Raw genomic sequence first — 14,512 nt, forward strand, 5'->3', positions numbered from 1 at the left:
TGGTTCCTGGGGCTTTTTGCATGAGAACAGATGAAGGCGATATTCCAGACGTCGTCGCCATGGCGTTTGAATTATCAACTAGGGGTCCGTATTCTGACGTTGGCTCTTGCTGCCTACGGCTAGCTCAATTATCACCATTCCAATTTGCATCTTCGTGGCTTGGGCTTGGTTCATGCTTTATCGTAGGCGTGGGCGTATCGTTGGCATTACTACAGTAATCGATGACTCCTCGGGCTGCGGAAAAGGTTAGAGCTTCCGCAGCTCTTCTCTTACGGTCACTCGGATCGTTCACTCTTACGGTCGCTCGGATCGGTCACTCGGTCGAATATGTCGTCGCAGTCGATGGATTTAAAAGCCGCGAAACAAGCAACCATTGCACTACAGGGTGTGCAATTATAGTGTATTCTAGGTCGTTGTCGCTTCTGAGAGGAATTCCTGCGCGGTCTTATGTGGGTTTCTCATTTTCCTCATCAAGAGCCCGAGGTTCACCGCTCGCATCAGCAAGCGAACATTCTCCTCCTCACGCATATCAGCGTCGGCGTGGTTAAAAAGTCTGATAATATATTCCGTGAATATAATGCGTCTTTTCTTTCGGAGCAGCCATGCGCCTTCTGGAAAGCTCAAGCGCTCTCCTTACGCAGAATTCTCGGCAAGGTGTCATCAAATCTTGCGTGGAGGAGATCGAAGATTCGTAATAAAGATACGGAATTCTCGAATTAGGTCGCCTGAGCGCCTTCGAGGTAGAAGTAGGCTTGACGCTGCTTCTGTTCCAGTTGTTTAAAAACTTGAGGCGGTTTTATCTTTCCAGGAAGCTCTTTGGATCTTATAATGATGATCTGCACGAGGTTGGCGGTTACCGGGGCTGTTGCATCAGAACAGATGAAGTCGACATTGCAGGCGTCATCGCGGCAGATTACTTCGTTGTCATGGCTATTGGATTATCAGCTCGCGTCCCTATTCTAGCAGTAGCTTTAGCTGGCTATGGCTATCTCAATGATCAGCGATGGATTAAAATCTTTTTCGTGGCTTGGGCTTGGTTCATGGCTTATCGTTGGTGTAAGGCACATAAAAGAAGCAGCATCTCGACCAGCTAATTTTTATTTCGGGCAATTCTAATTTTTATTTCGGACAACTCTGGAGTTCCACTGTGATTTCGAAATGTGACGGTGGAATTGAATTTGTGATGTTTATAGGACGGTTCGAGCACCTCCACTATTGTGCAGCGGCGCAGGAAACAGACAGAGAGACGTGTTTAAACATTTATGTACAAAATGTAAGGATATTAAAAGTCGGTGGTGTCGGTGCCGTCGGGACGACCACCCAGCCCATGAGGAGGAAGATTCCCGTGATCTCACGGCTTGCGAGCAGCGGTGACGGCGTCTAGGAGATGCCGGGACCAGCGCGACCTCGGACCTTGTTTCCGATGTCCTGATCACCACCCAGGCGTAGCGGTTCCACGGGCCGGTTCTGGCCAACACAGCACCGTCTGCACCGTGCTGGAATGCTGCTCGCCACAGCTGCGGGGCGGGAGCTCATTCGCCAGCGTTCCACGCCTTGGCCAGGGCACCGCCAGGTACAGCTCGGGTGCACAGCTCATGGGCTCGCGGCCGCCGTCCGAGTCTGGAGCGCCGCTCGGTACGGCTCGGCACCGCTCGATTCAGTCAGCAGCTCCGCCCCTGGAATCTGGAGCCTCGTACACCCTGGACCTCGCCCGGCTCCATAGTCCTCCGTGCACACGCGTCTCGGCCGGCAGAACGTCCCGCTCGTCCGAGCTCAGAATTACACGCCCTGGCCCGAACACTGCGAGCGCGCCTCGTGCCACCGTGTTTGCTTGTTTGTTTGTAGCCTTTGCATATTGGCACATACCCACTCGGGGGGGGGATTGGCCAAGAAAACGTGTTGTGGCCTACTAATGATAATCATAAAATGTCTACCTTCCTATCACTGAAGTAGAAAAAAATACCTAAGATAAAGAGCATTAAAGTGAAAGAGGAAAAAAAGGAAGGGAAAAGTTCTTTCTCAATAACGGAAGTCCAAAATTTTGATCCGACCAGACAGCTGAGTTTTCCAGACCCGATCAAATTCGACTGTATGTCGTGCTTTTACTCACATTTTATAATTGCATGAGTCTGTTTTCTTGTATTTCTTAAAGTAGGCATTATATTGTACTACGTTTAGTGGCAAGAATGAAATTACACACTGCATTGAAAACTTCTCTGTGACACTGTCCCAAAACTGAGGCACCGAAATTTAGAACATTTTCCGCGGTTAAATTTAAACTATTCTTCGAAAACGGAATAATCAAAAGTCTTTTCCTAATTATTGAGTAGTTGCAACATGATATAAAGTAATGTTCAATAGTTTCTGTTTCGTCGCAAAATGGGAAAAGAGGGGATATCGCAAGACCAGCTCTTTGTAAATAAAAGTTTAATGGGGGAACACGGCATCGAAATTTGGTAATAATCACTTCACACTTTCTCAATTGACTCCACTGAGGTTTCCATGGAAATTTAAGGTGCTGATATTCTGTCCATTTGTAATAGTTTCCATCATATCTGTACAAATTGCGAATTTGCGATATCTGATAGCTGCTATGTATTCTACTTCTGAGAACTGAAAGTATGGTCCATCAAGGAAAGCCCGGGCTAAAGAATCGGCCAGTTCATTTATTTGTAGCCCGCAGTGACCTGGGACCCACAATAATTTCAGGAGTTTTAGCTGTGGTGGTACTAATGTGCGCAAAGTCATTAGGGCTCGTGATTGTTCTGAAGCTGTAAGTGCTGTACATACCGAAAGCGAATCTGTTATGATTGCACTGATTCGGTTGAAGGCAGTTTTCGAAGCGCCAAAATAGCCATGTGCTCGGCTTCAAAAACAGGAGTAAGATCTGGCAGCCTCACTGAGAATGACCAGCCAAGTAAATCGGCAGCAATTCCTACGCCTGCCTTTGATATTCACTGAAGCATCTGTGGCTATTATGTTTTTTGTTTCTGCATGTACCAAGTAATCTTTTAACCTGTATTCAAAAATCTGAGAGATTGGAATTTAGATTTCGGGGGAAAATTTCATCATATTCTATTGTAATATTACTATGTGTGCCAATCGTTTCAATACCGTTCTTATGTCCACCTTAATGCTGTCTAGTTTCTTTTGAACGAAAATGATTTGGGGTGTATGCAATCGTGGCCAATGAGCAAGAAAGAAGGAGTCGGGGTCTCTGATAAAGGCGTATTCTGATCTTCTAGTCGGTAAGCTGTAACATTTTAAAAAAGTTTGCACTGTTAAGATGCAGAATCGACAAAGAAGTGTTGGAAAGCGTGCTTCTTGGTATATAACATTAATGGCCACAAACTTTGGGAGTCCCAGACACATTCGCAGCGCTTCACGCTCCAATAGAACTAAAGGTTTTGTTTGATAAGCAGGGCCGCCCGAAAATAATATGCACCCGTGCCACCGCGCTCTTCTTTTTCTTCCCTCCGTGCTCGGTGGTCCGCGCCGACGTTTTCGCGCTATTTACACATGACAGAATCAATTCATGATGGTAGCCATAATGAATGTTTTAGATTTCAGATGTCCTCCTTCATGTCCTGTTCACAGCTTTGGGAGACAGGAAAGAGGATGGAAACCGAGTTACCTGGGGTCGAGGTGGCTGGGGCCACCTTGCGGCGCCGGAGAGACGAACCGATACTGCTTTTCGAGGTGGAGGGGGACCGTGATGTTTTGGATTTAAACAGAGTGATTGCTAAGGCCTGGATGACCTGCACTACCTCAGCTACAATGCGTTGCACGAAAAAGTGGAGATGTGGTCAAGGAGCAGATTTTAAAGGTGAGGGACACCCTCCTCAAACGACAGAGTTGGATCAATGCGCAGTGAAGCGCGAGATGCCCCAGGAACCAACGATGCTACCCAGGCACGTAGCCAGGATATTTTTGCCGGGGGGGGGGGGGGCGCAAGGCCTAATTGTTCAAAAGAAAGTCTTTCCATGGCAAAAAAAGTTGCCCAGGAGTAAAGAAGGCTGGACAAATTTCGGGCAGGGGCCACGAACACGGCCGAAGCAGAGACCAAAATAGCCGGCCCATTGCCATCGCTCGGAGGGTACATGGGATAACATCAGCCCGCGCGGGAGGCCTGCCGTCGAAGCAGACAGGAAACGCACCGCCCATCTTTAACGACCATGAAAATACACGAGGTGGGGGCGGGGGGGGGGGGGTCGTCGCCCGAGAAGCCGCATTGAACTTTGAATCTTAGGGCGCGGTCGCGATCGCTGGCGCGCGCGCTATCTCGAAAGCCATCACAGCCGGCAGCTCGTATACCCTTCTACATGCTGCGGTCTCAACGCGAAGTGACTATGCGGAGAGCATCTCTCGCTGGAGCGGCCGTATTCCCTTACACCAGCGTTTCGTGGTTACGCGAAATCGGATACAAAACAGTTAGCTGCCAGCCTCAGTTCATGTAACAGTGCCATTTGTTGCTATCGCACTCATTGCTTCGTCTTACCGTGAAACTGTGATTTTTTGTATCCAACACAACTAAGAGGATGAAAGGCCTGCAGCATCAACCACGCATGCGTCTGGGTAATGAAGGAGCGACATCTTTGCAAGGTATTAAACACAAATTTATTCACAAATATTAACACACGCCTACAGTTCGGGAATAATTATGCCATAAAGGAGTACCTAGGCATCTGTAGATACCATAACCAACATCTAAACCGGTCCCACAGCAATCATATTCCTCAAGAAAAGCAGTACAATTCGAAGAGTTATAATCTATTCGATGTTATTCACGGCACATTCAAAATAAATATTTAAAGAACTCTAACGGGCAATAATAGGACTAAGGAATAACGGAGGATATCTATGCTACTTGGGTTGTGCGGACAATATCGCGCTTTTCAGCAACGACGCTAACGAATCACGAAAAAGATACGGGATACAAATGAAAGAAGCGTTAAAGGAGGTTTAAAGATAGACCTGGAGAAGACAAATGTAATGTTAGGCGGCCCGGCGAAAAAGTGAGTTTAGGAATTGCAAACAGACTAGAAGAATGTGTATATGCGTGGGCTAATTACTGAAAGAGAACGCCCTGACCCGAGAATTCACAACACATGACTGACAAATAAATTACCGTTATCCTTTAGGCGCAAATTACAATTTTTTTACTGGTAACTCACGGGCCAAAACATAAACTGCTGCACTCGACGTGAAAAACATTGCGAGTGGTACCCCAATATACCATGAACTTTGCATCTAAACAAGGTAGGAACGCACGCATGCGACGCTAATCTCAAGGTAAGATTAGCGCGCACTTAATCTCAAGGTAAGTCGTACGGGAGGTACAGATCGAGATCAATCTGAATCACCGTGTACGCCTTAACCACGAGGAGGGAAGTGGTGCCTAGAGCACTGCACGGGCTCGGGCCTACCCGGAAACCCGGGCCCGGCGTGGCCCGTGAGCTGGACCGTGCCGGGTAATGTACCTTTCACGGCGGGCCCGGGCCGGGCTCGGGCCTGAAGCTCCGGGCTTTGGGCCGGGCCCGGGTTTCAGGTGGCGGGCTCGGGTCGGGCCGGGCTTGGACTTTGTTCGGTTCTTAAATGGACACTATTGTGAAGCACTGAATCGTTTAGACTGATAAAGTATACTCTAAGAACTCGAATGTCATTGATTTCGCCATCATAACTTTATTATTAGACGAGAAAATGAAGGTCAAAATCACATTTTTTAAATTTCGCGCCGAAGCTTCGAGCATGAAGTCACGGATTTCAAACTGTATTTGTCGTATTTTGGGTCATTGGCTCTATAAAATTTCCTGACACTCGGTATGTTAAGTCTATGGCCCCCTCAGAGGTCAATGTACTTCATTTTTAGTGATTAGGAACTACGTAGGCCTCATTAGACGCCGTCAGAATGTAAGATGTCACGGCGTCTGCTGCGCGAATTTCAAGGGGGGCGTCGCCACCCGCATTTATCTTTTTACGCGTTTTCTCACTTAACAAGAGTCTTGTCCCGGCGAGCGTGGTGATTTAGAAATTGCCAAATAATAATTTACTGGCAATAGAAAAACTGTTATTTCTTTCTAGTGCCCTTTCAAGTTTCCTCCACATACGTTGTGCATACATATATGTTCCAGATTTTCTCTCGAAAAAACGCTTTTTTTATGTAGGGCAAGCTATTTGGAGAAATTTTATTAGGGACAAGTACTGAACTTGTTTTGCTCCTTGCATATGGGACTTCTTGATTTAACTGAAATGGGTGAGCTAAAAGTAGATATAACACGCGCTTATATAGTTAAAATGTCGTTATTCTGTGTTTTATTTGCATTCGTTATAATTTTATATCCAAAATGCTAATGGGGGGAGGGGCTATGTCGTATCAAATGTCAGCTAACGTTGACATTTAAAAGAAGACCTTTCCACTATATCACATATGGGTCGTTTCTGAAGGGTATTTGGCGGCAGGATTCCAACAACATATCGATATCTATTTTGAACATGACTAAAATCTGGACGCCGATTTTGAAATATAGAGTTCTGTTTCACGGTTAGGTGCCAACACATATGGTAGCCGCAGGGGATGCATCACAACAGCAATGCTTTAGACCTGTCATGCCTGTGTAGCTTAAAGGGGTACTGACACCATTTTTCGAAGGCGAGTTTACTATGCCATACAAATCTCCTGTGTTCAGAGACGGCTCTAAACAAGTGTGAAGCTCATGAAATGCTGATATTTTATTTTAATATTAAAGTCAATTTTTCCATGGCGCACCTGTAGACATCAACAAAAGCTTGACGTCAGGCTACAGTACACATTCTGGTGACTTCATCCAGCAGTCTGGCTAGTTGTGATGACGTTAGGCACCAAAACTTCCACGATGGCACTTGTGCGTCATCAAAACTTCCAAAATGGCTGCTTGTGCGTCACCAACAGAGCCACGGTGCGAAGCGGCTGTGAAAACGTCACTATATGTTGTGCGAGCACGTGACGAGAATCTCATACCGTGTTGTGACGTCAGGGTACAGTAGGAACCGAAACTAGCTTTTAAAAACCTACTGTAATTAATTTTTCAGGGCGCACTCGCGCTTAGCACTACCTTTTCTAGCCTCCTGAGGGCTGGACCTTTTATTTGACGCAAAAAAACGACAACTGAAAATATTCGTGTCAGTACCCCTTTAGAAACATACTTATCAAGAAAATAAAAAGATAGGACGAAGACAGTCATGCGCGGCCAGCGGGCCTCTAGGGAGGGGCCCACGGGCCGCCTGTTTGGGTCGCCTGCGCTATACAGGTATAGTGTGAGAGCTACATGATACTGCCGCAACACTGTTGGAACGTGCACTAATCGCACAGGTTCAAGCATCATAAGGCGTCAGGAAAAATATATTTGCTTGACGAAATATCACGCTCAAAGAAAGACAATTACGAATTTCGTGCCGGGTGATGTCCCTTTCCCTCGAAACATATGCATCCAATGAGTAAGCGCCGAGAAGCTTATTCAAGCTTTTATTACCAAACTGCAACGAACACCGAAAATAGATCAAAATCGCTTCGTCCACCTCTTGCAAATACTACCTGCGTATTCCAGTGATCACATTCTACCAGTACAACATCGTTAGGAAGGCAAAGAGCATTATGACGTAGAAAAAAAAGAGCGCGGTGCAAGCCGTGCATTTGGTGGTATATTACTTTCGCCGGGTATATTACTTTCGCCTAACACACGGCGGTTCCACAAACCAAAGAGATGGCACCTTTCAAAATAGCTCACGGAAGCGGTAGCACAACGACGATCGATGTCATGCCACCGAACGACATCCATGAAGGAAACCTCGATGTCGCCATCTTTCGTCTAGTCGTTCTTTCCTGCAGAGTTGAGCTCGAAAGTTGGTGTCTTATGGACAGTGAACAAGGTGAAACGGCGTCCTTCGAGAAAATAGGGAAAGGGCTTCACGGCCAAAAACCCTGTAGAGCTTCACGGCCAAAAAACACTTCACGACCAAAACACTGTAGGAGAGTTTTCGGCCAAAAACAATGTAGCACCAATGGGATGCGGATAGCTTCGAAGAACTTTGGAAGGGTTGCAATAAAGTTCTTCCTATTCCAATAGCCATTTATGAACATCTGAAGAATTCCTACAACAACCACTCCAGAAGCATGCACCACACGACTGGTGGGGGCATCGTGCTTCTGACGTGTTAAGAGCGTCACTTCAGCCAGCTGCCCCTTGATGTCTGCGAAAGCTTGTTCTCTGGCATCTGTAAAGCTTGGTGCCGATGCGGCTGATTTCATGTAAACCAATTACTCTTCAAGTGGTTTAAGCGTTGTGGCACATGAAGGCATCAAACGCCCGTAGAAATTTACTAATTCTAGGAAACATCGGAGTAGAAGGATCGAGCATTGACGACGCAATTTACAAAGGCTTTAAACTTGGCTTGATGCCATCACTGTTTGCAATACGGCCAAGACACTCCATGGATGTCAAACCGAACTTCCAGTTGTCTGAGTTAAAAACAATATCATGCTCTTGAAGCCGGTCAGAGAGGAACCGGAGATGTTCTTGATGAACTTGTGTTGATGAGCTGGCTACCCGAATCTCATCTATGTAGGCGAATACAAATGCTAACCCACTGACGACGATGTGAATTAATCGTACGAAAGCCTGCGCAGCATTTTCAGGCCGAATGGAATGCACAGAAATTCAGACAACCCAAAAGTGATTGTAATGCCAGTTTAGAGAATATCTTCCGTAAAGCCATAAGGCTGAGCCATAGGAATCTGATCGTATGACTTTTCCAGATCAATATTGAAAAATATTTCGCTCGGTGAACACTCAAAATCTGTGATTGTGACTGCGTTCAGCCACAACAACAACGTGATGGCACTGCGGCAGTGTACGTTGAAGTTTCTGCTGTTCACGGCTTGCATAGCATGATTCCCATACAATTTCTGTCTACGCCACGTGCGGGTAGCACGCTCAACACTGCTGCTATGGCGACGAGAAAACGCTGTCCGCTGATGGAGTCTTCAACAAAGAACAGGTGACGGAGAGGCAGGCGGAAGTCACTCGTCGCCGTTAGCGGTTCTCGATGTATTTTTCTGACAAGCCACACGGCGCATGCAACGCGCGCAGATTGTCCAAAGCATCGGCAAATATCAGTAAGGCCGTTCAGCTCCAACGCTCTTGTAAAAACCATCTGGGCCATGAGTGCTCAACGCTGAATGAACTGTTCCTGCTGTAAAATGTGGTCAAGAGAGAAGTCTCGAGCTCTGAGAAAGCTGCCTGAAAAGCTGCGATGGACGGCGATCTAGAAGCTCGGTTGATGATAAAAGTCTTACCAGCCACCTTCATTTTACAATTGCCGTGAGTTCAAGGACTGCCTTCCTGAACGTATCGTAGGGCGTCTGGCCTAATGGCTAAGGTAAGATGTCGCAGAATTTGAGTGCAAGGTCGTGCAAGCTATCTTGCTTCGTGCGATGCAACATTAAAAACCTGAAAGTGGACATCTACTTGCATAAACCAAATTACGGGCTATTCAGGCCTGAATGGAGGCAGCCGCACTGCGTACTGGCCCATCGAAGGTGGTGAGGATTCCGCCAAGTCGGTGGCTAGTAGCGACCCGCTGAAGACCCTTGCAACGTTGTGTTCTGTGGACCTTGTCACCAAAGTAGCGAGATGCAGAAGACAACGAATGTTGCTATGTAGGCATAACTCACTGGTTTATTCTGAATCTCATGCGCTCACTCTCTGCTTACACACTTAGTTGTCGTCGCTGCGTCGGCAAGCCAGCACGCGACAAGCAATATTTTTCTTTGTGGCGTTTGATGTGCATATAGACACGTATACACACAAGGCCTTTTTTTAGACAATACAGATTTCTTATAAAAATGCTGTGGCAGTCAGGCCCGTGTCGTCTTCGCAAACGAACTATACGCCGACGCGGAAAAGCTTTGGCGCACCTAAATTACATTCAAAGGAGCAATTAACAAAGAATCGTTAATTAACTTTTTATTTGTTAGGGGCGGTTGTTCATATCCAATGGCTGTAGCACATGACAATTTATGACATTCCCACTTTAAAACAAAATTCTGAAAATTGCGTGTAATTTGAGATAATCGCCGAAATGCACGGCCCCAATCTAAGCGAAACCGAAACTGAGCGCACCATGCGCGCCAAAAATTCATCATCCCGGTTACGTCAGAGAGGAAGCTCAGGTGGCAGTTTTTCGAAAAAATGCCGCGTCGCAGCAAAACAGTCAGAAAACACGGCAAGCCGTCCCAAATACCGAAATGGACCGCTTATTATTTGCGGTTCGTGTGTAGTGCTTACCTGTTTCTTTCGCGCTGTAGCCAAGAAAACCGCAATCTCTTCCTTTTCTTTCACTGTACAGCATAAATGTAGGCAACAGCCACTGCGGCGCTAATTCTCGCAGACAAGCCAACGAGTTATTTGCACTCCTTTCGAGTTTAAGAAAGAAACGGATAAGCAGTACACACCAAACTCAAAGAATGAGCGGTCCAATCGGTATTTCAGACGGCTTGCCGTTTTTCCTGACTATGCTCTGCTGCGACCCACCTTCTTTCTGAAAATTCTCATGTGAGATTCGGTCTCACGAAACCGGGATGACGGATTTCCTGCGCACCCGGTGCGCTCAGTTTAGGTTTTCCTAGATCGGGAACCTGAATGGCGGTGATTATAATCTCAAATTGCGTGCGTTTCTCGCAATTATATAAACGGGCTTGTCATAAATCTTCACGTCTTACAACTTTTCCATATAAACACTTAAAAAGGCTCACTTTAATTACCGCGATCACGAAGACCAGCTGTACAATTTCAGCTACACATTTTATGAATAACGCGAAAACTGTCCAACGTTTTAATTCGACGTTAGAAAACGCCACGCAACCATATGGAAGAACGTTCGTGAAACAACGTAAGCATTTTAGATAGTAGTTGGGAAACAAAGAACATGGAACCAAGCGGCGTGCCACAGTCTTATAAAGCTGCACAGCTTGAAACACGTTTTGTCCAACAGTACTACGGAGCGCAATACTGCGTGATGGATAGGCTTGGTCTCTGGAAAAGAATGAGGTCGTCAATAAAACAAAAATGTCACGAAATCAGTCGTAAAATGAGCACTTCGTTTCCGGGTTCATCTTGGAACCCACTGGACAACTGAAGGCCTCGGCAAACGGTGCAAAATTCATGACGGCCTTGTTGCAGTCGCCGCCAAAAAGGTTGTCAGCAGGCGTTGTGGCACAAGTCGAGAGGCACGCGGTAATGAAAAACACTTTCTCTTCCGTCAACTCCTGCAAAGCAAAACCAGATTGTTTATTCCTGTTTATATTTTATGTTCCTAAACTTCTTTCACTGCTACAGCAGTGTCCGAGTGCCTCAGCTGGTGAAACGTGCATAGTCCGCCATTTCTTCTACGTGCTGTTGCAAATAAGCGCACGAGCCAAATTGTGGCGACACATGAGCCGGTGAAGTGTTCAGAACGCGCATCTTGGGACATCTACACCAATGTTAATATGCAGCTCAACGCGCACAAGCATTGTGCCTATGTTTCTGCCTTGAAGACGCGTCTCCCGGTAGACTAAGAGGCCAAATGAAACACAAATCGAATGGTGGCAGAAGCGAATGACATACAATAGTGGTATAATTTTTTTTAACATTTTACGAATAATTCATAGCATCGTTAATATGAAGAAACCTTTACATCGTGCTATTAACGCACAATTTTGATCATTTCTTTACGCATCATAAGAATCGCGCTATGAAAATCATACAAATGTAATATAGTGGAAAGAAGCGGTGTTCGACCACGCCAGTCATCATCATCATCTAAATTCAGTAGTTCAGCCTTGTGGGGCAATTACAATGTGTGTGCATCTTCTTGGCCTAACAAGCGACGCAGTGTACTTAAAGAACACCAGACGGTCGAAATTTCCGGACCGCTCTACTACGGTGTCTCTTATAATCATATCATCGTTTCGGGACGTAAAACCTCAGATATAACTATTACTTTATTATTGCTCAGAAGAATAAAATACAGCAAATTATTTCTTTGTTATAGGAAAAAAACATGCTTTCACATGTCACTGATACCCTTCCGTGGTAAAACTGGTAGCTAGCTGTCCGCGATCCTCCCACTATAAAACCGGGGTGGATTACTTCAGGACATAAATAGTCTTTTATCTATCTATCTATCTATCTATCTATCTATCTATCTATCTATCTATCTATCTATCTATCTATCTATCTATCTATCTATCTATCTATATATCTATCTATCCATCCATCTATATATCTATCCATCTATCCATCTATCCATCCATCTATATATCTATATATCCATCCATCCATCCATCCGTCCGTCCGTCCGTCCGTCCGTCCGTCCATCTATCTATCTATCTATCTATCTATCTATCTATCTATCTATCTATCTATCTATCTATCTATCTATCTATATCTATCTATCTATCTATCTATCTATCTATCTATCTATCTATATCTATCTATCTATCTATCTATCTATCTATCTATCTATCTATCTATCTATCTATCTATCTATCTATCTATCTATCTATCTATCTTGATGTTACTTCAATTAAGAAATAGCGTGAGGTCATTCACAGAAGAATTCGCTGGTAAGTTCTTCCCAGAAAATATTCATGCACGCTTCGAGAATATTTCTCTTTTAAATGTTCCGACTTCTGTGCTGAGTCTTAACAAAAGCCGCAGTTGCTGGAGCGTACACTGTAGCAAGGAAATTAAGTTCTGTGAATCAGAAATATTTTGAAATATATCTGTTTAATTGGTTTTAAAGAGGCGTAATAACATTATGATGCACAATTAACGCTAGTAAGCATGGTTGGGACTTCTAAAACGGAGAAAGCATGACATATAAATATGACCTTCCGACAAACCGAAAAAGGCACACACCTTACCTATTGACGCGCTTGTATATAACTCAATTTTAGAATTTTTGCACAGTAAATGCGAATAGTTATTGTGTAACACTCTTATAGAGTCATTACGATCGGTGAATGAAATGTCAGAATATAGACCGCTGTGCGGGCCGTGTTTTATATATTAGACCAGAAAATAAAAGTACGTTACAAAGGATTTCTGATTGCATACCTTTAGGCTAAAAAAATGACGAAAAAATTTAGGCTTACGTAGGCTAACTCGTAATAACAATACAATTAAGACATAGCCAGGTCTCAATACCTCTCGCCCATCACTTAGAGCAACGTTCACACCCGCGATGCTGCCATTTCACCTATTCAGATACATCGCGTAGCGGTAAGAACAGACCTGACAGGATAGTAATATTTATTATAAAAACTAAATACTGAAGAAGCCGACACGTCGGTTTCGCAAGATACTATATTTGTGGTATGTTGACCTTTCACAGTTTGTAGCTATTTTAAATGCGGAAACAAAGGCATAATGCCGGTATCACCGAGATGCCAATCACCTCTGATAGCTGGGTACCGTTTTCGTCGAGGCGTCGCTTGAAGGCTTCGTACGCCACCTCCATCGCTGGAACCTCGGGGAAGATGCTGACGTCGTCAGGTAGGCAGCGAAGTGCGCGTCGCTCGAATGCTTTCTGGACATCCTTGCTCAACCAATTCGACGTGACCTCAGCTTCCGAGTTGATCTTAAAGCAAGAAAACTCGTTTACGCTTAATTCAAAAAGTACCGTAAGGTAACTATTGCCTTCATTATTCTAAGGACTCGTGCGCAACATACTTATTTTTGCGTTAGCCCCAACAAATAAACTGCGACATGCTATCACTGCAGAGCATTAGCGTGTATCTTAATTTCGTGAGCGCGTGAATACGTGACTGCAGTGGATGCTCGGGCGATTTGCCTGTGCCTGTTCTTCTGAATCTTATGTTATCTTAAATTCAATATGTGAAATATAGAATAAGTAGACATACAGGGTACTCGACGGTAGCACTATTGCGAGTGTACGTACCGTTTTTATTATTCAACACTATTTTGTTGTGAGCACGTAGATGGCAAATGATTCTTTGACGCATCGCTTAAGCTTGAGGCAAATTAAAACCACGCTCTTGCGTCACCAAACACATCATTGCTCTTAGCGCATTGTGTTCAATAAAATAAAAAAGCTATATACTGAAGTTCTACTTATGGTATCTGTGAAATGCTCTTTGTTATATGTGAAACAAGAACATCGTATTTTACGCTAATGTACTCGACGCATTTAGTTGTATTGCATTTGGTCAAAAAACTGGGTCACTACATCACACACGCCCCTGCTCCATAGTGAACGCTTCCTCTTTGCCTCTGAAATGAAAACTCCCGGTAATGATGTAGGTATTGCACTACAATAGGCAGCTACTGCACCCGTGCGAAAAGCTGTGAGTAGACTCAAGCGACTGAAGTATCTACAGTGGTCCCTGAAGTCTACAGAACCCATGCTTTGCTCGATGTGCTAATTCGACCGTTCTGCAAAGCGGAACCCTGGAGTTAAAGGACACGGCACT

The 14,512-nt window shown here is 45.0% G+C and overlaps 1 protein-coding gene across 1 annotated transcript; it reads right to left on the minus strand.

Moving 5' to 3' along the window:
• Positions 1–11,096: 11,096 nt before the first annotated feature.
• Positions 11,097–13,569, minus strand: LOC119378108 (neprilysin-1-like). The gene is made up of 2 exons (XM_037647354.2): positions 13,477–13,569; positions 11,097–11,302 (listed from the first exon to the last, which is right to left on the minus strand). The coding sequence occupies exons 1-2, from the start codon at positions 13,537–13,539 to the stop codon at positions 11,114–11,116; spliced, it is 252 nt and encodes an 83-aa protein (XP_037503282.1). The 5' UTR covers positions 13,540–13,569; the 3' UTR covers positions 11,097–11,113.
• Between the last annotated feature and the right edge of the window lie 943 nt (positions 13,570–14,512).

The sequence above is a fragment of the Rhipicephalus sanguineus genome, unplaced genomic scaffold (assembly GCF_013339695.2).
Source record: "Rhipicephalus sanguineus isolate Rsan-2018 unplaced genomic scaffold, BIME_Rsan_1.4 Seq691, whole genome shotgun sequence".
Lineage (NCBI taxonomy): Eukaryota > Metazoa > Arthropoda > Arachnida > Ixodida > Ixodidae > Rhipicephalus > Rhipicephalus sanguineus.